The sequence below is a fragment of the Vipera berus genome (assembly GCF_964194415.1).
Source record: "Vipera berus genome assembly, chromosome: 5".
Classification (NCBI taxonomy): Eukaryota; Metazoa; Chordata; class Lepidosauria; order Squamata; family Viperidae; genus Vipera; species Vipera berus.
This window is the reverse complement of record NC_138207.1, coordinates 93,305,350-93,333,266: the sequence shown is the minus strand read 5'-3', so window position 1 is coordinate 93,333,266 and position 27,917 is coordinate 93,305,350. Positions and strand designations below refer to the sequence as shown.

The 27,917-nt window shown below is 42.9% G+C and overlaps 1 protein-coding gene across 4 annotated transcripts in view; it reads right to left on the bottom strand.

Moving 5' to 3' along the window:
* Positions 1-27,159, bottom strand: part of TM9SF3 (transmembrane 9 superfamily member 3) — an 80,845-nt gene extending 53,686 nt beyond the window's left edge. Inside the window, exons 1-2 of one of the 4 annotated variants that reach the window (XM_081328345.1) lie at positions 27,015-27,159; positions 21,308-21,503 (exon numbers count right to left, since the gene is read on the bottom strand). In XM_081328345.1, coding sequence (XP_081184471.1) covers positions 21,308-21,503; positions 27,015-27,092 — 274 coding nt within the window. In that variant the 5' untranslated portion in view covers positions 27,093-27,159. Of the gene's footprint in view, positions 1-17,192; positions 17,619-21,307; positions 21,504-26,920 lie in introns of those variants that run through there. The other 3 variants (XM_081328346.1, XM_081328348.1, XM_081328347.1) reach the window with 3 other exon arrangements.
* Positions 27,160-27,917: the final 758 nt, after the last annotated feature.

Genomic DNA, 27,917 nt, shown 5'->3' with positions numbered 1-27,917 from the left:
CCTTTCTATAAGATTCCACACTCCAGCCTTATAACTTCACTTAAAATTAATAGATCTGGTAGAATTATAAACGATTACCGTATATACTTGAGTATAAGCCGACTCGAGTATAAGCCGAGACCCCTAATTTTACCCCCAAAAACTGGGAAAAGTTCTTGACTCAAGTATAAGCCGAGGCTGGGATCCGCTGAGTGGCTTTCAGCACTGGAGAAAATGCAAAATCGCTCGAGACCAAACTCGAAGGAATCAGCTGCCGGTGGGAGCGAGGCGATCCGTGCGGTCCCGTGACAGCCAGTCGGGCAAGCAACGCGAAGAGCGGCAGGGCTTTATTTTTGCACCGTGGAGCTCCCCCTCCCCCTCCTCCCAAACTCCCCCTCTCTCCCCCTTCCCCCCACTTCCCAGAGCTGAATACAGGGTATTAACCGGTGGCGGAGGCTTGCAGAATGGCGGATCGAGCCTCTGTCGCCGGCGGCTGGATCCGTGCTCCACAAGCCTCTGCCGCCGGCTGGATCCGCGCTCCGCAAGCCTCTGCCGCCGGCGGAGGCTGGATCCGCGCTCCGCAAGCCTCTGCCGCTGGGGGAGGCTGGATCCGCGCTCCGCAAGCCTCTGCCGCCGGCAGAGGCTGGATCCGTGCTCCACAAGCCTCTGCCGCCGGCTGGATCCGCGCCCTGCCACCGGCAGAGGCTTGCGGAGCGCGGATCCAGCCTCCCCCGGCGGCAGAGGCTTGCGGAGCGCGGATCCAGTGGGGGGGAAAAGCCCTTTAGCAGGATTTGCCTGCATGCCGGCGGAGGCTGGATCCGCGCTCCGCAAGCCTCTGCCGCCGGCGGAGGCTGGATCCGTGCTCCACAAGCCTCTGCCGCCGGCTGGATCCGCGCCCTGCCGCCGGCAGAGGCTTGTGGAGCGCGGATCCAGCCTCCGCCGGCGGCAGAGGCTTGCGGAGCGCGGATCCAGTGGGGGGGGAAAAGCCCTTTAGCAGGATTTGCCTGCATGCCGGCGGAGGTTGGATCCGCGCTCCGCAAGCCTCTGCCGCCGGCGGAGGCTGGATCCGTGCTCCACAAGTCTCTGCCGCCGGCTGGATCCGCGCCCTGCCGCCGGCAGAGGCTTGCGGAGCGCGGATCCAGCCTCCGCCGGCGGCAGAGGCTTCCGGAGCACGGATCCAGCCTCCGCCGGCGGCAGAGGCTTGCGGAGCGCGGATCCAGCCTCTGCCGCCGGCGGAGGTCTAGGGGTAGTGGGGGGGGGCTCGCGGACATAGATGGGCTCAAGTGGAAGCCAAGCAGCCCTCCCGAATCTGGGCTTCTGGACGGAGCAGCCGGTGGTGCGTTTCAAAAAGCAGAAAAGTTGGATTTTGAACATTTCAGAGGCCGTGGGTCAAGCAGGCTACGCTTCCCCGGGCGCTGCAACGGCACCCGTTTTCCCCGGCGAGTTTTCCCTACCTGGCCCCTGCAGAATCGCGGCGGCGCCCCTGGAGAAGCCTACCCCGAGGCTGCGGCCGATTTTTCCTTCTCCAGGCCTCTGCCGCCCGTTTCTGTCTGACACACACACACACACGCACGCACGAGGGGGAGAAACAACGCTCTGGGCGGCAGAGGCCTGGAGAAGGAAAAATCAGATTACCCCTTCCACACGTAAAACTTCCAGTTTAATTACAAAGGAAGAAGAGAGAAACTTAGATCAACAGCTCACCTTCCTTTTCCTCTAGGTTGCAAGGGGAAAAATAAAAATCAAAGATCCTTGGAAGTAATGGTTGGAAAAGTTTGCAAGTCTTTGGGAAAGTTCAAGAAGTGAAAGGAATACCCTCCTCTTGAAAGACCAGATAAGGCAGACAGGGAGATGAAGAGTTCAACCGAGTTTCCTCTTTTGTTCAGGCTCCCCGATCAGACAAAGAACTAGCCAGCGGCAGGTTTCTCCCCTTTTCCCTCCCATCTCTCTTCCCCCAACCCTTGGGTCCCACAGCAACTCACGAACTCCAGCCGCCCCTTCTCCTTCGAAAGGTCTAGATCCCGAGATAAGATATATACAGAAATATACATAAAGAGAGAGACGGACGCAGGCTGTTGGTTTCTCGCCTCATCCCTGGCTTCCAGTTCAAAACTTCCCTCTAAGTGAGCCTCCCAGAAAAACAAATCTTCATGGAGGCGGAGGAGGCAAGGAGAATCCCTCCGATCGTTGTTTCCGGCAAATGCACCTCTTTGTTTGGGTCCCCTTTGACAGGCGCGGAGAACGATCTCCCCTCGCAATTCGGCCGGGTGGGCGCCGGGAGTCCTCTTCCCGTACCCAAGGACGAAAACCGGGGCTTTCAAGAACCCGGGATGGGAGCCGGGGAGTGGAAGGGCTACTACTCAAAGCGCCGCGCTGGGAGGAGGGAGAAAGGGAAAAGGGGGGAGGGGGAGGAAAACGGGAAGCAAGTTTTGGGTGAAGCCTCTTTCCTTTCACTTTTGGAAGCGCATCCAGGCGAGGAGAACAAAAGCGTCGCCTCGGCCGGGACTCGGCGCGCTGCTTTTCCCGGCTTCTGACATCGCTACCTGTTGTACAGGCAGGGGGGGGGGAAGCCAGAGCATCCAGCGCATAACAAAGCCTCGGCCTTTTCACCTGTCCTCCTCCTCTTCCTCCTCCTCCTCTTCCTCCTCCTCCTCCTCCTCCTCCTCCTCCTCAGGAGCAGCAAAAGCCACTGGACTCGGTCGCCAAATACCGACCACAATACATTTTGGGGGAGGGGATTGGAAAAGAAAGCAAAGAAGCGCCCGGCCGGCCAGGGCGCATCTGCTTTTGCCAGAGGACCCTCTGCGTCTTCCCAAGAGTCGCGCAGAAGCAACAAGTCGCGGCTCCTGACCGCTTGGCAAGCTGCGAAAAAGGACACCCGGGTCCACGCCTGGGAGTCCCGGTGTACCCTAACTCCTCTCCGAGCCTCTGCCGCCCGTTTCTGTCTGACACACACACACACACACACACACGCACGAGGGGGAGAAACAACGCTCTGGGCGGCAGAGGCCTGGAGAAGGAAAAATCGGCCGCAGCCTCGGGGTAGGCTTCTCCGGGGGCGCCGCCGCGATTCTGCAGGGGCCAGGTAGGGAAAACTCGCCGGGGAAAACGGGTGCCGTTGCAGCGCCCGGCGAGTTTAAAAGCAGCGGGTGCAGATGCCTGAACAAAAGAGGAAACTCGGTTGAACTCTTCATCTCCCTGTCTGCCTTATCTGGTCTTTCAAGAGGAGGGTATTCCTTTCACTTCTTGAACTTTCCCAAAGACTTGCAAACTTTTCCAACCATTACTTCCAAGGATCTTTGATTTTTATTTTTCCCCTTGCAACCTAGAGGAAAAGGAAGGTGAGCTGTTGATCTAAGTTTCTCTCTTCTTCCTTTGTAATTAAACTGGAAGTTTTACGTGTGGAAGGGGTAATCTGATTTTTCCTTCTCCAGGCCTCTGCCGCCCAGAGCGTTGTTTCTCCCCCTCGTGCGTGTGTGTGTGTGTGTGTGTCAGACAGAAACGGGCGGCAGAGGCCTGGAGAAGGAAAAATCGGCCGCAGCCTCGGGGTAGGCTTCTCCAGGGGCGCCGCCGCGATTCTGCAGGGGCCAGGTAGGGAAAACTCGCCGGGGAAAACAGGTGCCGTTGCAGCGCCCGGGGAAGCGTAGCCTGCTTGACCCACGGCCTCTGAAATGTTCAAAATCCAACTTTTCTGCTTTTTGAAACGCACCACCGGCTGCTCCGTCCAGAAGCCCAGATTCGGGAGGGCTGCTTGGCTTCCACTTGAGCCCATCTATGTCCGCGGCCCCCCCCACTACCCCTAGACCTCAGCCTCGGTCCCCTGTCCGACTCGGAGGAGTATTTTTTTAAAAAAAACTTCCATCGGGATTTGTTCCTGGAGTTTAAATCCTTGCAGTCCGAAGCAAGAGAGAAAGCCGCGACCTCCTCCTGCGGGAGATTCTCTGCCGGCTCCGAAGAGCTCGACCACCAACGCCGGGGCGGCAGAGGCTTGCAGGGCTGGCAGAAGTGGCGGCAGTCCAGCGTTGTTTCTCCCCCTCGTGCTCCCCCTCGTGCGTGTGTGTGTGTGTGTGTGTGTGTGTGTCAGACCCGCAGGAATGGCTAGTAAAGGTGGCGGCAGTCCGGCATTTGCGTTTCTCTGTGTGTCAAGCCCCGTGGGCTCGACACACAGGAAGGGGGGGAATGCCGGAATGCCGCTTCCCTACCAGCCATTCCCGTGGGTCTGACACACACACGCACGCACGAGGGGGAGAAACAACGCTGGACTGCCGCCAGCTCTGCAAGGCTCTGCCGCTCCCTTCTCTCAGCAGCCTGTTCCGAACGAAGGGACAGTTCTTTTTTTTTGTTGACTGGAGTATAAGCCGAAGTGGAGTTTTTCAGCCCAAAAAGTGGGCTGAAAAATTCGGCTTATACTCAAGTATATACGGTATATCCACTTTCAGCTGTCAACTAGCATCCTGTGGATCAATACAAAAGGCACAGGTTTCTTTTCTATTGCCATTTAATTGCATCATAACGTATTAGGACAAAGTCTATATTATTATTTATTATTGCATTATATACTTTTTCCTGCCTTTGCATGTTTTTAATCTACCATTTTATTATTTCTAATGCAAAGGCATTTTTAAAATAAATTCTGAAAAGGTCAAAACTGTACATTTGTCTGATAATCAGTCCAATAATTCTCTAAAAACAACACAATATAATAAAATTTGATGTGGAGTAAGAAATCAGCAAAAGAAAGTAAAAGTTTGAAAATGGTTCAGTAAGGCTAAGAACTGTGGGAGAGGCAGTTGGATGGTGGTTCAAAATATTACTGACTCCTCTATTCTAATTCTTAACTGCTAATATTACTATAAGACTGAGGTCTGTCCACAAATCCCACCCAAATCAATTCATGGACAACAAATAATAATTCAAATTATCTGCAGAGAAAAAACATCAAACACAGAAACCGATTCTCAGACAATGGCCGATCAGGGGTGTCAAACTGCCAGCCTGTGGGCCGGTTACATCATACAGAGGCCACACCCATCCCAGCTGCAGCAATGCAAAAAAAGTTGTGATACGTCATGACACATCATGTTTGACACCCATGACTTAGATACAGAAGTAGGTCTATATTCCTGGAGATTGAGCCATGCAGAAGTTTTATGTTTCAGTTTGTCACAAAGTATAAAACCAGCCACTATGTTTTATTCTGTATTTTTAAAACTTGATGCAATCCTTCTTTTGAATAAATTTTTATTTTATTCAGAAAATTAAGGTAAAATAAATTCCAAAAAAGAAATTTTACAAAAACAAAACAAAAATAGGCAAAATATTAAAAAAAGAAAAAAATGTGCATGAAAGACAAAAACACATATACAAATAAAATTAATAAATAATAATAATAATAATAATAATAATAATAATAATATATTATCCCCCCTAGTTAAATAGTGATAAATATTTTATTTATTTATTTATTTTAATTCCATTTATATCCCGCCCTTCTCTGAAGACTCAGGGCGGCTTACAAGCTTAGCAGTAGCCTTCATTCTATGTATATGCCTGCTTATTAGGGCTTTCACACACACCACAGCGGCATTATTACAAAGTCAGCTTAATTGCCCCCAACAATCTGGGTCCTCATTTTACCTACCTCGGAAGGATGGAAGGCTGAGTCAACCTTGAGCCTGGTGGGATGCGAACCTGCACTAATTGCAGGCAGCTGGTGTTACTTAAGGAGGCATTAGCCCACTGCTCCACCAAGGCTCTTTATTATCTACCATAAATCACCACAATCATTACCTCTAATCCATCCAGGATAAAATAGCCTCATTTGATTCTTAATAACAAAACTTCTCAAGATTTTGGTGAAAACTTTCCCAACAACTGTGTCTTATTCCCTAAAATCATAAAACTCTGTTGTCAATCAACTTTCCCTGTCCAGTCCAAATTGTTTTCCAGTTAGATATAGTAAGTCCATTTTCCAGTTAGCTGTAGTAAGTCCATTATCACCATCAATCTTATCATCCATTGATTCTGTTAACTCCAAATTTGTAGAATCCATATCCCCTTCAGCCTTATCCAAAGGCTGCACTTTCCAAACCAAGTTCCTTTTCCTTTAAATCTGACACCAATTTAAATTCCAATCCATCCAGTTGTGAGTTTGGTTTGCATACAGTTGGTTCTGTCTGGATATCTTCTTTAGATTGATTTGTTATTTTATCAAACGTTTACCAAAGTTTTCCATATGAGCTTGCTGGTTAAAAAGCATTCTTTTTTCAAAGGCCTCCCTGGGCTTTATCTTTAAGTTGGTACATTGTTTGGATTTTAAATATAGATCTTGGCATTCACAACCAGATTTTATATATTTATATACATTTCCTTTCAAAACAAGGATGCTAAATATGCTGTATTAAACTAGCCACAGACAAGTTGAGATATTTCACATAATAAAGGATGGGGGAAAAAGAGAAAAAAAGAAAATTTTCAAAAAGCATTAGAAAATGAAGACCAGGGCTTTTTAAAAGTTAAGAAAACGTGAAATCCCTGAGTGAACATCTGATACAAATGAAAATCCAAACAGGTCACTTTCATTATCCAGAAAATCTCTGTGAACTTCCATATGGAGAAAGCTAAAGTAATTCAGAACAACAGATTGAAACAGTGAAAAAACATTAAAGAGGGGGTTAAAATAAATCAGCTGGACTGGATGGTTCATATCTAGCAAGGTATCATCGGATACAATTCAGTTTGGTACCACAAAATAATTTTAAAAGATGGTAACAATATAGCAACTTCACAAGAGGTATTATTCTGGGTTGATGGAGTTGTCAGAACGCTAACCACCTGCAGTTTCTGCATCCTCTCCATAGACACACCTGGTCCTCTGCAAGGGGTTACAGAATCTTTAGATTGGAGTGCCCCATGTGTCAAATAGATCAAAAGAACTGTTACTGATAGTGGATGCAGAAAAGTCAGGAGGAATTTGAAGGTCCAGCACAAAGTGCAAAACAATTGTTTCATTTTCCCCCAACCCCAACCCCCCAACTGGTAGCCAATAGGATGCTGCAGAGATGTTACAAGAACACTGAGGTAGATAATGGGTCACTCTCGCCGCCACAGTGCCACCAGCTGAGAAAATTCTTAAAGTGAACATAAAGATTAAACCAGAAACTTTCCTTCTGGGCCTAATGGAAAGAGAACTGGGGAAAAAAATGGAACTCTTGATTTTGTATCTAGTGACGGCAGCAAGACTGCTCTGTGCACAAAAGTAGAAGGATGCCTCGATTCCTACCGTGGACAAATGGTTACAAAAGCTGATGGAATTAGCAGAGATGGCCAAATTGACAGTATTGATAAAAGAAAAAAACATAAGTACTTTTGTTTCTTCTTGGAAACCACTTCTGGACTTTGTGCTTGAGGTGGAAAAAAATATCATGTTTTGGGGTTTTACTGATTAGACTGATTTGCTGATACAGAAATGGCTAATGCATACTAGTATAGAAATGTAAAAAGTTGAGATATGATTTTAATGTCTGATTTTACTGCAACAGAGAAAGTCAGAAATCAATGCCTTTTGTTTCTCCACTCCTCTTTCTTCACATCTTTTTTCTTTTCCCTTTTTCTACTGTTGTCCCCTACTATTTGCTTTTGTATTTTCACACTTTGTTATAAATGAATAAAACTTAATAAAAAACACAATTATCCATAATCATATCTACTTCCTTAGAGTTTCTAACTTTATTCCTTTCACACAATTTTAAGCTTTAAATGTTAAACTATTTTTTTCTAACTTTTTCTTACAGGTATTTGTTAGTACTCTTTTTAAAGAAAACCTGTCAAACATTGTGCTATACTAATTAGCAGCATTAATAAGATAAAAATTATTATTGAGAAGAAAACCTAATGACACTAATCTAGAGACTAACCTGGGGCCATTGCTTTACCACAACTGCAACAAGATTTCATGCTACAAAATGCTTCCTCTACTGGGAATACTATATTCCAGATGACACAAATACATACAACCCTTTTGAAATTTGTGTTAGATGCATTTATTCTCTATTTCTATGCCACTGATTGAATAGATACAGACTCATAATAGTTTACAAAGCAACCAAGAGAAACATAATGTTAAACATGCCTATGTTAAATATAAACAATAATTATAATTACCGTATTTTTCGGACCATAAGACGCACCTGACCATAAGACGCACCCAGTTTTTAGAGCAGGAAAACAAGAAAAAAATATTCTGAACCAAATAGTACCGATATACTAAAACAGGGCTTTTCAACCTTTTCATCCATTGTACCACTTTTAAGACAAGGCAATGAGTAATTAAACGGGTGAGGTAGGGGTTTGGAGAAGAGATTACACAATTCTGGGACAGATGACTGGGCCCAACCCTGAGGGGCTTCAGAAAAGGTAGTGAAGTAGGGTAAAAGAAATGGCTCTTTCCCTAGTATCTGGGGTCAGACTAGGTAGATTCCCACGTTGAAAAGTGGTATATTTTAATCTTGATTTCTTTATTTATCAAATTTATGTAGCTGGCCATCTCCCCAAAAGTAACTTTGGGCAGTGCACAACTATAGTCCTGTTCACCATTTAATGGTTTTAGTTTATTTGAGGGGTATGTATTATTTTCCTTCTGTATTTCTCATGATTTTATTTCTCCCTTTTTCTCTGTCCCTCTATTTCCCTTTTTCTTTTTCCTTGTCTCTCTCTCCCTCTTTCTCTCTCCCCCTCTATTTCCCTCCCTTTCTTTCTCCTTCTCTCTCTCTCCCTCTCTCTCCCTCTATTTGCCTCCCTCTTTCTCCTTGTCTCTCCCCCCTTCTCTCTCTCTCCCTTTCTTTCTCTCCCTCTTTCCCTCTCCCTCTTTCTCTCTCTCCCTTTCTTTCTCCTTCTCTCTCTCTTTCTCTCCCTATTTCTTTCTCCTCTCTCTCCCTCTTTCCCTCCCTATTTCTTTCTCCTTCTCTCCCTCCCTCCCTCCCTCCCTCTCTCTTTCTCTCTCCCTCCCTCTGCCATTGTCCCTTCCTTCCTTCTTTCCTTTCCTCCCTCTTTGTCCTTCCCTCTCCGTGTTAGAGCAGTACCCACGGAGGCGGCCCTGAGGCCTGGCTTTCTCTTGCAGAAAGCAGGCTGAAACGGAGCGAGGGACATTGCCAGGAATGCGATCTCGCGCTCCTGCAATCTCCCTCCCTCGGTTTCAGCTTCCCTTGCTACAAGAGAAAGCAGGCTGAAATGGAGCGAGGGAGATTGCAGCAGCGTGAGATCGCATTCCTTGCAATGTCCCTCGCTCCGTTTCAGCCTGCTTTCTCTTGTAGCAAGGGAAGCTGAAACCGAGGGAGGGAGATTGCAGGAGTGTGAGATCGGCATTTCTCAGCACGTGCCAATTCGTGCTCCTGGCAATCTTCATTGCTTTCCACTTGCGGAGGTTGGGGCTGGCCATATGGATCACCTTCGGACCATAAGACGCACCCTCGTTCCCCCCCCTTTTGGGGGGGAAAAGTGCGTCTTATGGTCCGAAAAATACGATATAAAATACAACAATAGTGATAGTGAATCAGGCAAATCATAATAAAACCAAATAAAATAATATCAACAATTAATTCAACATAAGTAATTAAAAGAGAAATAAATTAATACTGTTGATAACAAAATATTGAACCAAACTCTCTTCAGAAAAAAATCTCTCTCCAGTAACTCCTAAAATATTACAAAAGATGGAGCAAAGTTTAATTATAAGGAGATGGTATTTCACATCATTGGCACATAAACTGAAAAAACACCTCCTGGCCTCAATTCCTCTTACCAAAAGTAAGACTGAATGGGCCATTTTGGGTAGCAGAAGATGCTATATAGACTATACAAATCAAAAATGGTTCTTTGCTGCTTGCTAAGTAAAGCCGCAGGACCAGTGCTAGGCTACAGCTGATCCATGCTTCTGGGTGGCTGTATCAGCTATAGCCTGGCACTGATCCTGGGGCTTCACTTAGCAAGCAGCATGTTTTCTGCAAGCAAGCAAGCTGGGCAGGAGCCGTTCGCTTGCTAGCCCTTCCGCCCAAAACACGCCACTTGCTCACTCACCCTTCCTCACTCGCTGTTCCTCCGAAAACAGGCCGCTTGCTCTCGTCTCTCCTCACTGCTTCAGTAAGAAAAGCCTCTTCTCTGCTCGGTCTGCCCATTTTATACCTTCTCTTCTCTCCACCCTCCTCCTCCTTTTCTCTTCTGGGGGCACTGGAAGCTCCAATTACTATGTTGCCACGTGGAAGATCCTGGGGATTCTGCCAAGCTCTGCAGCTTCAGCTGATCTCCTCCAGGTCTGTGAGGCTCCGCTTTAACTGGTTCCCTCCCCCACTACAATTAGCTAGGGCTCGTGTACCACCAGCCAGGTGCTAAAGTACCACTGGTGGCACACGTACCACGGGTTGAAAAGCCCTGATACAGAAGGTGGAGTGGACTTACTTTCTGTCACCCTAAAGAACAGGAGGAGAAGCAATAACCAGAAATTACAGGTAAGTAGATTCAGGTTAGGTATCAGGAAGATATCTAACTATATGGAATATACTGTCTCAAGATGTGGCATGTTCATCGTCATTCAAGATCCTCAGATAGATGCTGAATATCAACGTATTGGAATGCTTTTACAGTTTCTGCGCTAGGAGTTGGACAATTTAACTTCTAAAATCCCTTCCAAATGTAGGAATGTGTATTTCCATAAACAGTAGACAGAAGAAAACCATTATCCCCTACTAGCATAGTTTGTCCAAATCTAAAACAATCCTCCCCATTTAAGTTAACATTATTTAGGACAGTAACAGGAATATTTCAATTTTTGATGTGATGATAAATCTGTTTGTTAAAACCCTGTTCACGGCTATATGTCCCGTTGCCTGGAGGCGGTTCGGGTCTGGATGGGGAGGAACAGACTTCAACTCAACCCCGACAAGACTGAGTGGCTTTGCATACCTTCATCCCGGGTCAATTCGGATATTCCATCTCTCTCTATGGGGGGTGAACTATTACCCCCCGTAGATAGGGCTCGCAACTTGGGAGTCCTCCTAGATTCACGGCTCACCTTGGAAGATCACATAGTGGCTGTGACTAGGGGGGCCTTCGCCCAGGTTCGCCTGGTGCGCCAGTTGCGGCCCTATCTAGGCCGGGATGATTTATGCACGGTCACTCACGCGCTCGTGACCTCTCGTCTGGACTACTGCAACGCTCTCTACATGGGGCTGCCCTTGAGGACCACCCGGAGGCTCCAACTGGTACAGAATGCAGCCGCGAGAGTTGTGTTGGGAGTCTCCCGATACTCCCATGTTACACCTCTGCTCCGTGAGCTGCATTGGTTACCAGTTGTCTTCCGGGTGAGATTCAAGGTACTAGTAATGGTGTTTAAAGCCCTACATGGCAGGGGTGCAGAGTACCTTAGGGAACACCTGCTGCCGGCGTCAACCTCCCTTCGCCCTGTGCGTTCCCACAGAGAGGGCCTCCTCAGGGTGCCACCGATCAGAGAATGTCGATTGGTGGCCCCCAGGGGGAGATCCTTCTCTGTGGGCGCCCCGGAGCTATGGAATCAGTTACCAGTTGAGCTCCGGATGGCACCCGATCTTCGCTCCTTTCGCCGCGATCTAAAAACATTTTTATTCGAACAAGCTGGCCTGGCCTGATGGGGGATTGGTGGGTTTTTTATTGTTATTTTATTGGGGTTTTTAATATTGTATTGATTGTTTTTAGTGGGCATGTATTTAATCTTTTTTTTTTTAATTTTTGTAGTTCTGTATTTTTATTCTTGCCCTGTTCACCGCCCTGAGTCCTTCGGGAGAAGGGCGGTATAGAAATATTATTTATTAAATAAATAAATAAATAAATAAATAAATAAATAAATAAATAAATAAATAAATGGAAAACAGACACAAATTTTGGAGAAGATTATAGAGTACTTGGATAAAATACCATTTATGAAATTATTTCTAGACCAGCAAAAAAAATAATTAACAACTTAATTACAGGACACTATAATAAATTCCCAGGATCAGATTGATTTTTTGCACTAAAAAAATTCTTCTTTTTTTGACAAAACATTAACTCAAATCATGAATGGAATGCAGTAATGTCAAATGTGTGGCACAAAGCCCTTAGGTCTCTGATTTATAAGAAGGGATCCAACCTATCCAGTATTTTATTGGCTTACTTCTTCATTAGATGTGGGCAATGGTTTTTTTTACAATAAGTTTAAATAATCTTTCAAATGGCATAATTTCATTCTAATCACCAGACATGTTGAAGAAACATAAAAAATAATATCAGATATCTGTCAAGGCTGCTAACATCGAATGTTATTGCTTGACAAGAGATGAAGTAGCCATTTCATATGTTAAACTTGTGTATTGCTTTAAGAGATTGAGTTTAAGGTTGGGAGGGGGGAAGAGGAGGATTGTACCTTCAAGACCATCTAAACCTAAAGAAGATAAGACCTTGGTGGGTTTTCTAACAGAAGGGAAACTGATTCTTTAAATTAATTGGAGAATATGATTAATGACAAAATTAGAATGGTGGAGAATTGTGTTTTAATATATTGTGCAAGGGGCGGAGATTTCAGATTCCAGCTTCCTCTGAGCAAGCATTTGCCGGTGTATTAGGCTAATAAAGGACTTTTAAGGTAAACAATGCCTCAGTCACTTGAAAAGCCCATACGTCGGAAATTTGACATCAAGCTGGAATCCACACTACTTTTTAAACTAATTAGGGAGTCCCGACCTCCCGTCGCTGTCTCCAAGTTTGGGAGGCAGTCTGGCAAAGAGTTGGGGAAGATCCCATAAGGGAGGGGGAAAACCGCGACCTGGCCAACCACTATCATGGACTATGAGTTGTCAGAAAGCTTTTGACAATTTAAAAAGACTATTTGCAGCTGAACCGGTCCTAAAGCACCCCTGCCCAGGGGAGCCCTTCATAATTCAGGCAGATGCCAGCGACGTGGCAGTCAGAGCAGTGTTATTGCAAAAGAACAAGTTGGGTCCTGCAATCTTCTGCTTATACCTCTAAGAAATTTACTGAAAGCGAGAGGAGACGGACAGTCTGGGAGAAGGAGGCCTTCACTATTAGGTGGGGGCTATTAAACTGGCGGCACTACTTAGAACGGAGCAAGGTACCTTTTGAAGTATGGACAGATCACAAAAATTTAGAGGCACTAAAAACTCCCCGCAAATTGTCCCCAAAACAAGTACGATGGGCACAGTACTTCAACCATTTTAACTTTACTCTAAAGTACATACCAGGAAGAAAAAACTTCCTAGCTGATGCGCTCTCCCAATTGCCACAGTACAAAAGAGAACGCGAAGTAGTTCACGAGGCAATTATCCCCGGTCCACAAACTGCAGCCCAACACACACCTCGCAGGACTCCTAACCCTGATGATGCCAGGGTAAAGAAAATAAATCGAGAACTCCTCACTGATCAATGGTTTAAAGACAATCAGACATCCCTAACATGCAGGGATGGTCTGGCTTACAAGGGGGGAAAATTGTACTTGCCTGAAGCTCTTCGTCTTAATGCCATCAAACACACCCATAATGTCAAAGAGGCTGGACATTTCGGATATCTAAAAACTCTACATCTCACTTGCCGGCAACTGTGGTGGCCGGGACTAAAACATGATGTAGAAAACTATGTCAAGAGCTGTACTGTATGTGCCACCATGAAAAGAATCCCAGGAAAGACCCCTGGGTTACTGCAACCGGTGGCCGAACCTTCTCAACCATGGGAAGAAACAGCTATGGACTTTATAGTAGAGCTACCCAACAGTAGAGGAAATACTGTCATTTGGACTGTGATAGCCCTATTTTCAAAACAGGCTCACTTTATCGCCTGCAAACGACTTCCATCGGTTGAATGCCTGACTAAGTTGTTCCTAAAACATATCTATCGACTACATGGCGCCCCTAAGCGAATAATTTCGGACAGAGGGGTGCAGTTCACAGCGAAATTTTGGAGAAACTTTCTTAAATTAATTGGATCATCTCAAGGCCTATCAACTGCTTTTCACCCGGCTACTAATGGAGTCGCAGAATCCGCCAACAAAATGGTGGAACAATACCTTAGATGCTACATATCTTACCAACAAACAAACTGGACCGACCTCCTCCCTTTCACAATAATTCAGAACACAGCAGCACTGGCTATGCTCCTTTCCGTGTAGCCACAGGGAAAGAATTCAACCCCATACCGGAATACCTTGTTCCGCCTCCCAGACTCTTGATCACTGTGTGAGGGGTTGGGAAGAAGTTTGGAAAAATACAAATGTGGCCTTAAAAAAGACTTTTGAGACCTACAAAAAGCAAGCTGACAAAAAGAGAGCTCCCAAAGAACATTCCAAGTTGGGGAGAAGGTCTATTTGTCGACCAAATACTTACACCTTAAACTACCCAATAAGAAATTGGGACCAAAATTCTTGGGGCCTTTCCCCATTGTGAAAATCATCAACCCGGTCACAGTAAAATTGAAACTACCCAGACTTTTGGGAAAAATTCACCCAGTGTTTAAGAGATTGACTTTAAGGTTAGGAGGGGGGAAGAGGAGGATTGTACCTTCAAGACCATCTGAACCTAAAGAAGATAAGACCTTGGTGGGTTTTCTAACAGAAGGGAAACTGATTCTTTAAATTAATTGGAGAATATGATTAATGACAAAATTAGAATGGTGGAGAATTGTGTTTTAATATATTGTGCAAGGGGCGGAGATTTCAGATTCCAGCTTTCTTCGAGCAAGCATTTGCCAGTGTATTAGGCTAATAAAGGACTTTTAAGGTAAACAATGCCTCAGAGTCACTTGAAAAGCCCATACGTTGTAAATTTGTAAATTTGACAATATCTATGTTACCATCACCGATAATATCAACTAGAACAAGGCTTTTCAAGCGGTGGTACCCATACGACTGACCGGTGGTACGCGCAGTCGCCTTTCTCCCCGCCACCTCCCCCCTCCGCTCCTTCCCAGCACTTGCTGCTGGAAAACAAGCTGCTTGGCGGTGGCCTGCCCTGCAGGAACCCTACTTAGGGTGTGCAAAGAGTGCAGGCGCAGAGCAAGGCCCCGCCCTCCCCAGGGACTCATTGTGCAGCAACCGGATTAAACTCTTCTCATGCGGGATCCGTCTTGTCCTTCCCCCCCTCTTCTTACTTCAGAAGCAAGCGCAAGCCTGAAGGGAACAGAACTATCCACTCCCTCAGCAGGTAGGTGTGAGACTGCTCGCGTCGCGGCTCTGAGCGCCAACCTCACAAACCCCTCCTTCTTTTCCTTCTCTCTCTCTCTCTGTTGTAGCCTCACTCTCTTCCATCTTGCTCTCCCCCCCTCTCCTCTTCCCGAGTTGCCCGGCTTTACAGAGGGGAAAGCAAAGTGGCCAGATGGCGTTTCCTTCCCAAGGAGTCATCCCATGGCAACAGGTGGGAATCTGTTTTGATGATGCGCGCCAGGTGAAACCATCAGAATGTGGATGTGGAGGGAAAAACGTGCCTGCCTGACTCCCTCCCCCCCACTGTTGGGGACTCCATACAGCCAGCCCCGACCTCCGCCGATGGGCTCCAGTCCAGAGAGCTCCCGGCGGGTCGGCGCAATGCCGTATGTCCGGGAGGCTGCATCTGGGGCCACCAATCAGCTGGCGACTACGTATGGCCGGCCCCGACCTCTGCCAAGCTCCAGTCCACAGAGCGCTCCCGGTGGGTGGGCGCAATGCCGTGCATCCAGGAGGCCGCATCCAGGGCCACCAATCAGCTGGCGACTATGTATGGCCAGCCCCAACCTCCGCATCGGGGCCAGCCGTATGGAATCACCAGCTGATTGGCAGCCCTAGCTGCGGCCTCCCAGGTGCACAGTGTTGCGCCGACCCGCTCTGGCAACTCTGTATGGCCAGCCCCGAACTCCACAAGCGGAAAGCGAGCAAGATTGCCAGGAGCATGAATCGGCATGTGGTCATAAACGCTGATCTCGCGTTCCTGCGCATCTCACTTGCTTGCAGATAGGAAGCTGAAAGCGAGCGAGTGAGATTGCCAGGAGCACGAATAGGCGTGTGCTCAGAAACGCTGATCTTGCGCTCCTGCGCATCTCGCTTGCTTTCTGCTTGCTTTCTATCTATCAACAGCTTTTGACACCTTTCCACATCTTCTGAATTTTGTTTCTCTGCTGCTTGGGACAATCTACATAGTCCTCCTAAGCAAGGAGCTAAGTTTTAAAAAAGCAATAGTATTTTTTCTGTAATCCCTGTCTTTGCTAGTTATCTGTTTAGGTGCAGCCCTACCCCTATTTTAAAGGGAAAAAAAGCTGAGTTAAAATCATAACCACACTGAAATTCATTTCTGAGCATAGATAGCTTTCCTTATCTACCAACCACTTGCCATGGCAGCTTGTCACTACGAGGAAAAAAGTAAGGTTCTCTTTTCAGACAGACAGTTCCTACATTCCCACAGTCCCCCAAAATATTCTCTTTAAAAAAAAGGAAAGCACTTGCTCCATCCTACTGGACACCTCTCTAAGAACACAAGTTTTGAAATATTGAAACACAACTTGACAGGAAGCTTTATGATAGTACAAGTCATCACCAATGATTTCAATCAGAAAGTTATTGAGAGCTATGTTATACCCAGTAAGTATTTACTGGCCTCACTTAAGAAGCAACCTCAAACTCCCAGAGAAAGAAGGAAGGGAGGGAGGAGGGAAGGGAGGTAGGGGGAGGGATAAATGGGAGGGAGGGAGAGATAGGAGGGAGGGAAGGAAGGGGAGATGGAGGGAGGGAAGGAGGAAGGGACAATGAAGGAGGGAAGAAAGGAAGGAAAGAAGGGACAATAAGAGAGAAGGAGGGAAGGAGGGCATCCACCCCAGTCCCACCCCCCTCCACCAGAGACCCATGGATTCCCCCCACACAGGCACCCTGCAACCTGAGTGATGAGCTACCCCCCCGGCCATTGACTTCGCTTGTCAAAAAGTTGCAAAAGGTGATCACATGACCCTGGGACACTGTGACTGTCATAAGTATGAATCAGTTGCCAAGCATCCGAATGTAAATCACATGACACTGGGGATGCTGCAATGGTCATAAGTGTGAAAAATGGTCATAAGTCACTTTTTTCAGTGCCATTGTAACTTCGAACAGTAACTAATTTAATACAAATTAAATTAATAATTAATTTAATAAATAAATAAATAAACTAAGCAAATTGTTGTAAGTCGAGGACTACCTGTATTTTTATCATTTTTTTCCTTTTTTTTTTTTTTTGGTCACGTTTTTGACACCTTGCTGGGCGACTGGTGGTACTCGGATATTGCCTTATCCTAAAAGTGGTACAATGGGTGAAAAGGTTGAAAAGCCCTAAACTAGAAAAATAAGAAAGTAGCAACATTTTTTCTTGATATAAAAAAGCTTTCAGCAATTTGGAATAGCATTTCATATTCATAATCTTGAAAAAGATGAACTGCAGTCCAAATTTTTTCCCATGGACTCCAAGAAGTTATAAACCAAGTCAACTATAAATACATATATGCCTCATACGCATGATATTATAAAAAGGATAAGGTAAAATGGTCCTCTTTCTTTTCTGTTTTTACTGACCTGAACCAGTAATAAGAAAAATATAACAACAGAGTAAAATTTCAGGAATTAAACTGGCAAATCAAGAGCATAAATTAAAATCCATATGGTGTTGGTGATTATTTAGTTACTTACTAAAGATCCTTAGAAAAAATGAAACATACAAAGAATATCAAGATATCAAATTAATAAGAATAAGACATAGATGGAACCTAACTGAAGAAGAAAAACAGTAAGGTTTAATATCAGTACTAAACTGATGAAGTAATTGGGAATTTATAAAGCTAAAAACAGTAAAAATTTATTCAAAAATAATTATTTGCAGATCTGGAAAAATAATGACTGATATTTTTAAATGGAAAAAACTAACCTTATTTTGGCTATAAATAATATTGGCAATAAAAATGTTTTGAAGAAATGATCAACAATTTAAAAAACTGAATGAATGACAAAGATAAATAACTTCATTTGAGTAAATAACAGACTTTCAAATACAGAATTCTTCATGCTACAAAAGAATATACCAACTGAGGATTGTCCCTAGGCTGTGAACAGCCAAAGTCAAATTTTCCATCAGGCAACTTTTAAAGCAGCACGGAAGAGACTGGGTGAGATCTACCTCTTTTACACCCTAATTACTTTCTGTACCTCCTTAAGCTGCTAAGCATTGTCCCCCCTGCGGTGAGTGAAGGGCGACTATTGCCCTCCCTCCAGAAAGAGCGGTGACAAAATACGTAGGGGCGTTTTAAACGTTGAAAAAGTAACTGAATCCCAACTGGAACTTTATTTCTCAAAGCATGTGGACTGAAAGATTTTTTACTTTTTATTTTTCATTATCTACTTCTATTGGAAATCTGGGTTTTTTCTTATAAAAGAAAAAAAAGAAAAACTGAAAAGATTCAAATAACTTTGGGACTCAAAGGGAAACTTTAAAAGGGGCCTGGCTGACTGCCCAGGGAAATAGATAAGGTACATAACCTTGAGAGTTTTGAAACAACAGCCGTGAAAGGCTCTGTGTTCCTTACCTGGAAAAAAAAACTTTTTCTCTCTTTTGGATTTTCTAAGTGTAAAGCCTTTAGACTAAAATATCGATATGGAAGAAGACTAGGAACAAAATTTCCTTATAGATGAAGAGTAACAAACTCTATGTTGAAAACACTAATTCAAACTCTTACCACAACCACTGAAATACTAAGAGGCTATGGGAAGGAACAAGAAGACAGCCCAGATATGAAAGCCCAAACTTTGACTACAACTAAAGAACCATCTATACAAAATACAATAGAAAAAATGAAATATTCAAATACTATAACAAATACTATTCAACAAATGTTGACATTTGAAAATCCAGAAAAGACATCGACAACTTGGGAAAAGAAAAAGGGACAACCCACTAGATCTACAAGTCCTCTCAAAAAAATGGTGACCAGATGGTTTTGCCAATATCAATTAATATACATGGTATTACAAGATTGGTTCGATGACCCAAAAACAAGGACATGGAAGATGACTTGGCAAAGGAAAAAAGCCAGAATAAGACTCAAGAATGGAGTTTCGACCATCTTATTGAAATCTAAAACAGAATGTACTTAAATAGATAAGATGTGCATATTGAACACAAGACATTGTTATGAACTGAGATAAAGAAAAAAAATGGTCATTAAAATTTAGCAGTATAAATACGAATAGCTAATTTGAATATTGATTTGTGCATAAAGGTCATGTAAAGGTGAATAATGTAGATAAGCTAAAAACTTATTGTTGAAAGTAATAGGTCTATATGGAACGTTAAAAACAAAAATTATTAGTTTAAGCAAGAGATAGCAGATACAAACAGGAAGAGAGAGGAAGTATTAAATACTGAAATAAATTTTGATTACTACTTAAAAAAAACTGAAAACTAGCAAAAAGGAAGGATATCATATTGTATCCTTAATTTGTTGACATAGAGGGTGAGAAGTTAAGTAGATGGGATGTGTATTTTGAATATTACATTTTGTGAGGAATGGTGATAGATGAATTGGGAGTATATTAAAAATCTTGGGAATGATAAATATCAAACATTAAATTTAAATGCTAGTGGAAATTAAAACTGAAAAATCTATTACATCATTGATTGTCTAAAAGATTGTATGTTAAAACAACTAGAATACCTGTAAAGTAAAAACTATGGATATATGTAAGAAAGTTATTTTCTATGTGATTGATAAGATAAAACTTGTCTTTTAATTTACAAAGACAGTATATATGAAGGGGGAGAGGAAATGTTTATGGTAGCAATCTGAACTCTGTATTAATGATATCTGTATGTAATTGAATTACTACTACTCAGCCACCACGTTGCTTTTCAAATATGTGAATGTAATATTAGAAAATCAATAAAATTTGTAAAAAAAAAGAATATACCAGCTGCACCAAATGTTAACTTCTATTATCAATTTGACTGTCTGACTAAGATTATAAATTGGATTATATCCTCATATGGTTGAACTACTTCTTTAGAAAGAGGACTTCCAGAAACCCTGCTCAAATATCTCTGATTTAATATAGAATTAAATTATAGATTATTAAACATAGGGACAAATGTATATAAAAAATGGATAGGCCCAGGTTCATCTCCTCTTGCTTCAAAATTAAATACTTTCATGACTATGCTAAAAATTATTAATGGAAAGATAATACGCTGCAAGATTTAATCTCTAATAAAACAAAGATGGAATCTTTTCAGAACAACCAGAAATACCTCATTGGTTTCAATATCCAAATAAGTAATACAGTTCCTTTTGAACTACAAAAACAAGTGGGCTTACTTAATAGATTTTATAGAATTTGAAATGCTGATACCATGAAAGTCAGAACTTCTGTTTCAATTTATATATGTTACTGAAATATGATTCAGAAATTAAACAATTAAAGACTATATGATTCAATGAATGCAGAATTTAAACAGGACAATTGATATGCAACCATGGAAATATCAATGGAAGGTATATCTTAGGTTTACTGTGATTATTACACCTAGAGGAAATAGCAGCAATGGATAATACATATTTTAAAAATGCAGGAAATGTAATAAACAGCTGTGGTGGCACAGCGGTTAGAATGCAGTATTATTGCAAGCTAACTGTGCCAACTGCCAGTTCAATCTTGACCAGTATAAGGTTGATTCAGCCTTCCACGTTTGGTAAAATGAGAACCCAAGATTATTTGGGGCAATATGCTGACTCCATAAACAGCTTATAGAGGGCTGCAAAGCACAATGAAGGAATATATAAGTTGAAGTGCTATTGCTATTGCTAATCAACTAAATCATTCTTTCATATCTACTGGGAGCTCACAAAAAAAAAATTCTTCAAGTATGTCCAATTCTTGGTGACTGCCCCAACAAGTCCCTGCAGTATTCTTGGTAAGGTTTTTCAGAAGTGACTTGCCACTGCCTTCTTGCTAGGGCTGAGAGAAAGGGACTCACCCAAGGTCATCAAACTGGCTTCATGCCTAAAGTGGAACTAGAACTCATAGTTTCCCAGTTTTTAGGCAGTGTTTTAACCGTTATACCAAACAGGCTCTCTCATTCATTTTATTATGTTATATATTTCATGTTTTAAAATCTTTAATATATTTTCCTTTTTTGTCTATTTTTCTGTTTTCACTCTTCAAATATCTTTTAAAACTAATAAATTTAAATTATCTGGACAAAGGTTTTCCTGTTAAACAAATAGAAGTAATTTTTAAAACACCAGCAATCATGACTTATGGTTATTTTACCTTTAAATTTAATATCCAAACCGCTGAACTCTAGTTCAACTCCTTGAAGTGCTTCCCCAAGAGTTTCATGGTAGTGATCAATGCTTTTTTTAGATCCACCACAAAAAGGGAGAGAGAAGTATTTGTATGTTTCCTGGCGATTGTGATATGGTCCTACAGTATTCATCCATAAAACAACTTCTTCTTTATCTTGGTACTGAAAAGAAACCATATTTTAAAAGAAATAATTATCAATAGGCACACTGTTTAGAATGAAACAAATTTTCAGAGCGAAATATGAGGAACATGCTTTAAAATATTGACAGGCAACTCCTGGTTTGCATGCCATCCCCAGAAATCGTACCATTAAAAAAGAGTAATGTGATTACCATCTGCATTTTGGCAGGGAAAGTAAAAGTGCTACAGGTAGTCATAATTTAGCAACCACAACTTGGACCGCCAACTTAGTTGCTAAGTGCCATAGTCACTAAGTGGAAAATCACGAGGAAATCTCACTGCTATACATTAAGTCAGGAAAGCTGAATAAATAGCTCAGAAGAAGCTATTTATTCTATTGCCATTTTTTCTATTGCTTCAGAGAAAATTTTGTGGACATAATAAAGAACTGAGCTTTATAAAGCACAATGTCTAGATTCACATAAAACACTATTAAGCTAAAACTAAGAAAATCACACAAGGGTTTAGCATGATATCTCTACTGTATCCAGTCAAATTGTTACCAGTTAATAGTGGAAGGAGAAATAACCTGATGTCCTGGAAAAGCAATTCCCAAAATTCAAATATGGTAACTTGGTAAAAAAAACAAATGTTTTCACTTTTTGACAAATTGTCAAAAAGGAAGACAGAAATGTAGAACTATTTCCAATGCTACTATTTTAACAATAACATATAGCTTGCAGTCATACGTACTATTCAATGTAAAGGGCAGGGCTACATGGAGCCTTCTGAAGCTTTTTTTGGTAAATACTAAAGTCACTTGAACAACTTTTGCTGAAAACTGCTAATAATTTCTGAGATGGAAAATACTCAAAATCTATGCTGTAAGCCCTTCATTCATTCAATGACTTCAAGACAGTTTTTGAGTTCTAGTGACTGTCTGGACCAGTCCCAGCAGTTTTCTTGGCAAGATTTTTCAGAAGTTGTTTGCCATTGCCACCTTCCTAGGGCTGAGAGAAAATGACTAGCCCAGGGCTACCCATCTGGCTTTGTGACCAATTTGGGACTCTCCCAGGTTGTAGCCAAATGATTTAATATTATTTAAAAAGAAAATAATGGTCATTTTAGAGTGGTCTGGAAAACTATCCACATAGCCAAGATATAATCCCCAAAGACATAGAATATTAATAGCTTATGATTATTGCTATAGGTTACCCAAACAGACCATTTTATAACATTAATTTGCTGTCTTGTTTAGATATGAAACTATTAAGTATAGTACAGGACAGCAATTTCATTATATGTTACTGGAAAAATGCAATATCTTTACAGAGCAGAAAACATTGAATCCAGAATTCCAATCTTTTGAGCTGTTTTGGATTTCTAGAAATAGAAAACACATAACTGGATTTTTAATACTATGCATTAAACATATACCTGTGCCTATTTTTTTAAAATGGCTCAAACTTCATAGCATTTCAATAAAGTTAGTGTGAGACGTCAATCATTACAAAACCTTTCAATTTTACATGTTGGATCATCAGAGCCATTTTAAGGCCCAACAAAGATCTGGTGCCTAGTATATACATCTACATACGTAGTACATACAGTGGGACAAAAAAGTATTTAGTCAGCCACCAATTGTGCAAATTCTCCCACTTAAAAAGATGAGAGAGGCCTGTAATTTTCATCATAGGTATACCTCAACTATGAGAGACAAAATGGGGGGAAAGAATCCAGGAAATCACATTGTAGGATTTCTAACGAATTTATTTGCAAATTATGGTGGAAAATAAATATTTGGTCAATAACAAAAGTTCATCTCAATACTTTGTTATATATCCTTTGTTGGCAATGACTGAGGTCAAACGTTTTCTGTAAGTCTTCACAAGGTTTGCACACACTGTTGCTGGTATTTTGGCCCATTCCTCCATGCAGATCTCCTCTAGAGCAGTGATGTTTTGGGGCTGTCAAGTGGGCAACACGGATCAGTCGTCCTGGTCCCTTTGCAGAAAAACAGCCCCAAAGCATGATGTTTCCACCATGCTTCACAGTAGGTATGGTGTTCTTTGGATGCAACTCAGCATTCGTTCTCCTCCAAACACGAGTTTTTACCAAAAAGTTCTACTTTAGTTTCATCTGACCATATGACATTCTCCCAATCCTGTTCTGGATCATCCAAATGCTCTCTAGCAAACTTCAGACGGGCCCGGACATGTATTGGCTTAAGCAGGGGGACACGTCTGGCACTGCAGGATTTGTGTCCCTGGTGGCGTAGTGTGTTACTGATGTAACTTTGTTACTTTGGCCCCAGCTCTCTGCAGGTCATTCACTAGGTCCCCCCGTGTGGTTCTGGGATTTTTGCTCACCGTTCTTGTGATCATTTTGACCCCACGGGGTGAGATCTTGCGTGGAGCCCCAGAACAAGGGAGATTATCAGTAGTCTTGTATGTCTTCCATTTTCTAATAATTGCTCCCACAGTTGATTTCTTCACACCAAGCTGCTTGCCTATTGCAAATTCAGTCTTCCCAGCATGGTGCAGGTCTACAATTTTGTTTCTGGTGTCCTTCGACAGCTCTTTGGTCTTGGCTATAGTGTGACTGTTTGAGGTTGTGGACTGGTGTCTTTTATACTGATAACAAGTTCAACCAGGTGCCATTCATACAGGTAACGAGTGGAGAACAGAGGAGCCTCTTAAAGAAGTTACAGGTCTGTGAGAGCCAGAAATCTTGCTTGTTTGTAGGTGACCAAATACTTATTTTACTGAGAAATGTACGAATTAATTCATTAGAAATCCTACAATGTGATTTCCTGGATTCTTTCCCCCCATTTTGTCTCTCATAGTTGAGGTATACCTATGATGAAAATTACAGGCCTCTCTCATCTTTTTAAGTGGGAGAACTTGCACAATTGGTGGCTGACTAAATACTTTTTTGTCCCACTGTAGTAGCAGAGGTACTATGACTCAGGGACACTGCAACCATCATAAATAGAAGCTGGTGGCCAAGCACCTGTAATTTTGATCAAGTAACCAAAATGATGGTTGTATGAGGTTCAGCTGAAAGTCAATTTTCTCAATGCCATTGTAACTTTGAACAGTTGCAGAACAAATGGTAGTAAGTTGAGGACTACCTGTATACATTTTCATGCAGAAGAATTCACAATCAAATCTAGCAGCATATTTCTGCACAAGTTTTTATGTAATTTCCATGGGTAATTACTTCTATTCTCAAACTTTATTCTCAATATTGTAATGATCTCCCATCTTTCCAAAGTTTTGATCATTTGTGTAACAGCTTTGTCCTTTTCTGCCTGCTGGCACAATGCCCTTGCATTCAGTCCCTTAGTTTTTATATACTACTTACTGTATGTATAATGGCAGTTTCTCAAAGCAGCAGTGCCTTTTATTAATACTTGGTGTGTAGTGCAGAAATATTGCAACCACTAACTTTCAAGGGAATAGCCAGTAAGAGGTTATACTATGTACTCTTAGTTTTAGCACTGATGACTTTTGAGTGACATTACAAGGACAGGTGTATAACTAAGCCATAATGCAAATCTAGCTACTATGTAAAGCACTGTTGGCAGAAGTGGGTAATGCATAGCCCTCATGCAATTCCTTAAATGCCCTTTTTTCTGCTGCCTTCTGGAGCATACTTGGATTGCACCACTAACAATCTTTGGGAAATCCTTAAAATCAGTGATGCACATTTCATAGTTTGCCAGCAGAAAACTGAGGGGCAAGTTTTCAGATAAGGTTTAATATGTCTAAAGCAGCAACTCAATTTCAAAAATTTCTGAAAATTAAATGCTTTAAAATTTCACCCATTTGTATCTTACACTGCTAATATCCATTGCCCAACACTATTTCCCCCCTTTTAAAAAAGTAGAGCCTTACCACTGGTTTATGGCTAAGTGCATGCATGTCAAACTGCCAGACCGCGGGCCGAATGCATCACAACGAAACCGCATCTTCCCCATTGCCGGCAATGGGGAAAAAGTTATCATACGTCGTGCCACGTTCACGAGTTTGACATTCCTGGCTTGGTGTTATGCTTGAACCCACCAATAATTCAAGGAAAGAGAGTTTTCTGAAGTGACACTAAACCTGATCGCATTTATGCTCAGTATTATTCATCACTGTTACCCATTTGACAAGTTTCTACTGCTTTCAACAAAATTTGCAGGTGCCACTTTTAAAAAGCTATTTTTATAATTATGTTTGGTTTATACCAACTACGTTATTTATTTATTTATTTGTTTGTTTGTTTGTTTTATATACCGCCCTTCTCCCGAAGGACTCGGGGCGGTGTACAGAGCAAGGTAAGTATACAGTAAAGCAATAGTAAAACAAATGAAACCCCAAAATCTATCAGCCCAGGCCGGCTTGCTGGAATAGGTAGGTATTTGGTTTTAAAGTGCTTGGATTTCATATTCTACATTACTTGCATTTCTTTTAAGTGGTTTCTACCTTAATTTATCTGAGAACAACTCATATGGAAGGCTTTAGAAAAATAAGAGGCAAACACGGAAGTCCCGATTTAAATATTGCAATTTCTTGAGATTTTAAACAAGATGTACGCTTTGCTATTTTTTCATGTTTCCATCTTTATTTCCCATTCTTGGGGGGTGGCCCTTTGCTATTTTTGGATCTTATCAAGCAGCTATATTACAACTATAGCCCATATGATACAATTACAGCAATCTGATGACACAGGTTGGTATCTGCACAAACAAAGCAAATCAGTCATGTTATTTCTTAACAAATTATCCTGATCAACTGAATAAGATGTAATGGTTGGGTTCCCAAAATGCACAAGCAAATTGTATCTTGGTTAACCATAACCAGTCAGTGTTCAAAGATATACAAACACATCCAGGGCCCACTGTTTAATTATCAGCTTTAACGTGGTTCGGTTAAAGTGGAGACAAAGAAATACTTTTTTTTGGTAGCTAAAACATCTTGAGTCACATTGCTGTCTCTGAGAGTTAACTATTTGAATTTATTCTGAATTGTAGTGTTAAGCGTGCTTTATAAAGTTTCTGCCTGCTTTGGGGAAGATTACCTCCAATTTACTTTTTAAAGGAGGGTGATTATAATTTAACAGGTGCGATTCTGTTTTCTAACTATCTGGTGTCACCATCAAGATAAGAAATGATGAAAACCACAGTGCTGTTTGAACAAAGGCTGCCTTTCTTGACACCCTTATTGGAACTTCGTTCTCCGGAACGAAAAGATACCCTTTAAAGGAGAGCTATACTCGGCCAGGCCGCTCGCAATCACTTCCCCACCACCCCTCCAGCGGAAAGGGACCACTTCTCACTGAAATAATGTCGGCTCTCAGTGATCTGCGGAACAACTTTTTGCTCTCCCGCAGGCTCGTCCCGTCCCGTCCCGTCCCGATTGAGTCGATCCGTGCTGGCTCTGGCCTCTGCAACGCCGCGCAAAGACGCACCCGCACCGGGCAGGGGAGCCGTCGCCGAAGGATGAGGGAAGAAGAAAAAGCAGGCCCATCTGTCCCCGTGGCCTCGGGCGCGCTACCCCCTCACCGTGTGGTCATGCTCGTCGGCCCGGCCCTGCAAAACCAACAAGGCCACCACGCACCACAGGAACCCGGCCGGCGCCATCCCGTTGTCGTCGCCGCCGCCGTCACCGAGGAAAGGAGCCGCCGCTTCCGCCGTCTCCGCCACGTCATCCAAGAGCACGCCGGAACAGACGCCGCTTACGGCGACCGACAGCACCCAGAAGTCGCAGAACTCGAAGGCAAAGGCTGGTGGGGGCGGGACCGTCGTCCGGGCCGCGCTTCCAGGCGGCGCGCCTCTTGCGCTGTCGCTCGGACGGCTGCGTCTTCTGGAAGCCAAGGCGAACCACCAAGCTTTCTGTTTCCTAAAGGATGTTGGATAAGCTCTTCCACCTTCCTTGTGGCGGACCCGAGCGCTCCTTTTTCCCTACGCAAACCCTCAGTTCCTGGACGGCCTCCGGCAGCTGCAGAAGGGAGAAGAGCACAGCCGAAAGAGAGATGCCAGGGATAGTACTAGCCCGGCCGTTTGCAGTTGTGTCGATACAGGGGTCTTCAAACTTGGCCCTTTTATGACTTTTGGACTTCAACTCCTAGAATACGCTGGCTGAGGAATTCTGGGAGTTGAAGTCCAAAAGTCATAAAAGGGCCAAGTTTGAAGACCCCATAGATTAGATAATCTTTATTGTAATTTTTTACTGTGTGCACAACGGCACACATCAAAAATGAAATTTAGTTGCCTGCTCTCAAAGTGAAACATACATGACACATGCCTAAAACATACTATATTCAACATATGTATAGACCCACACCACTACATGATATACATAACAATAAAATATTAAATACTGTCCATCTTGAATATATAACAGAAGGAGGAAGCCTGAGAGTTCACAAGGTTAATGCTGTATGGAATGAAACTGGCTGAATCTGG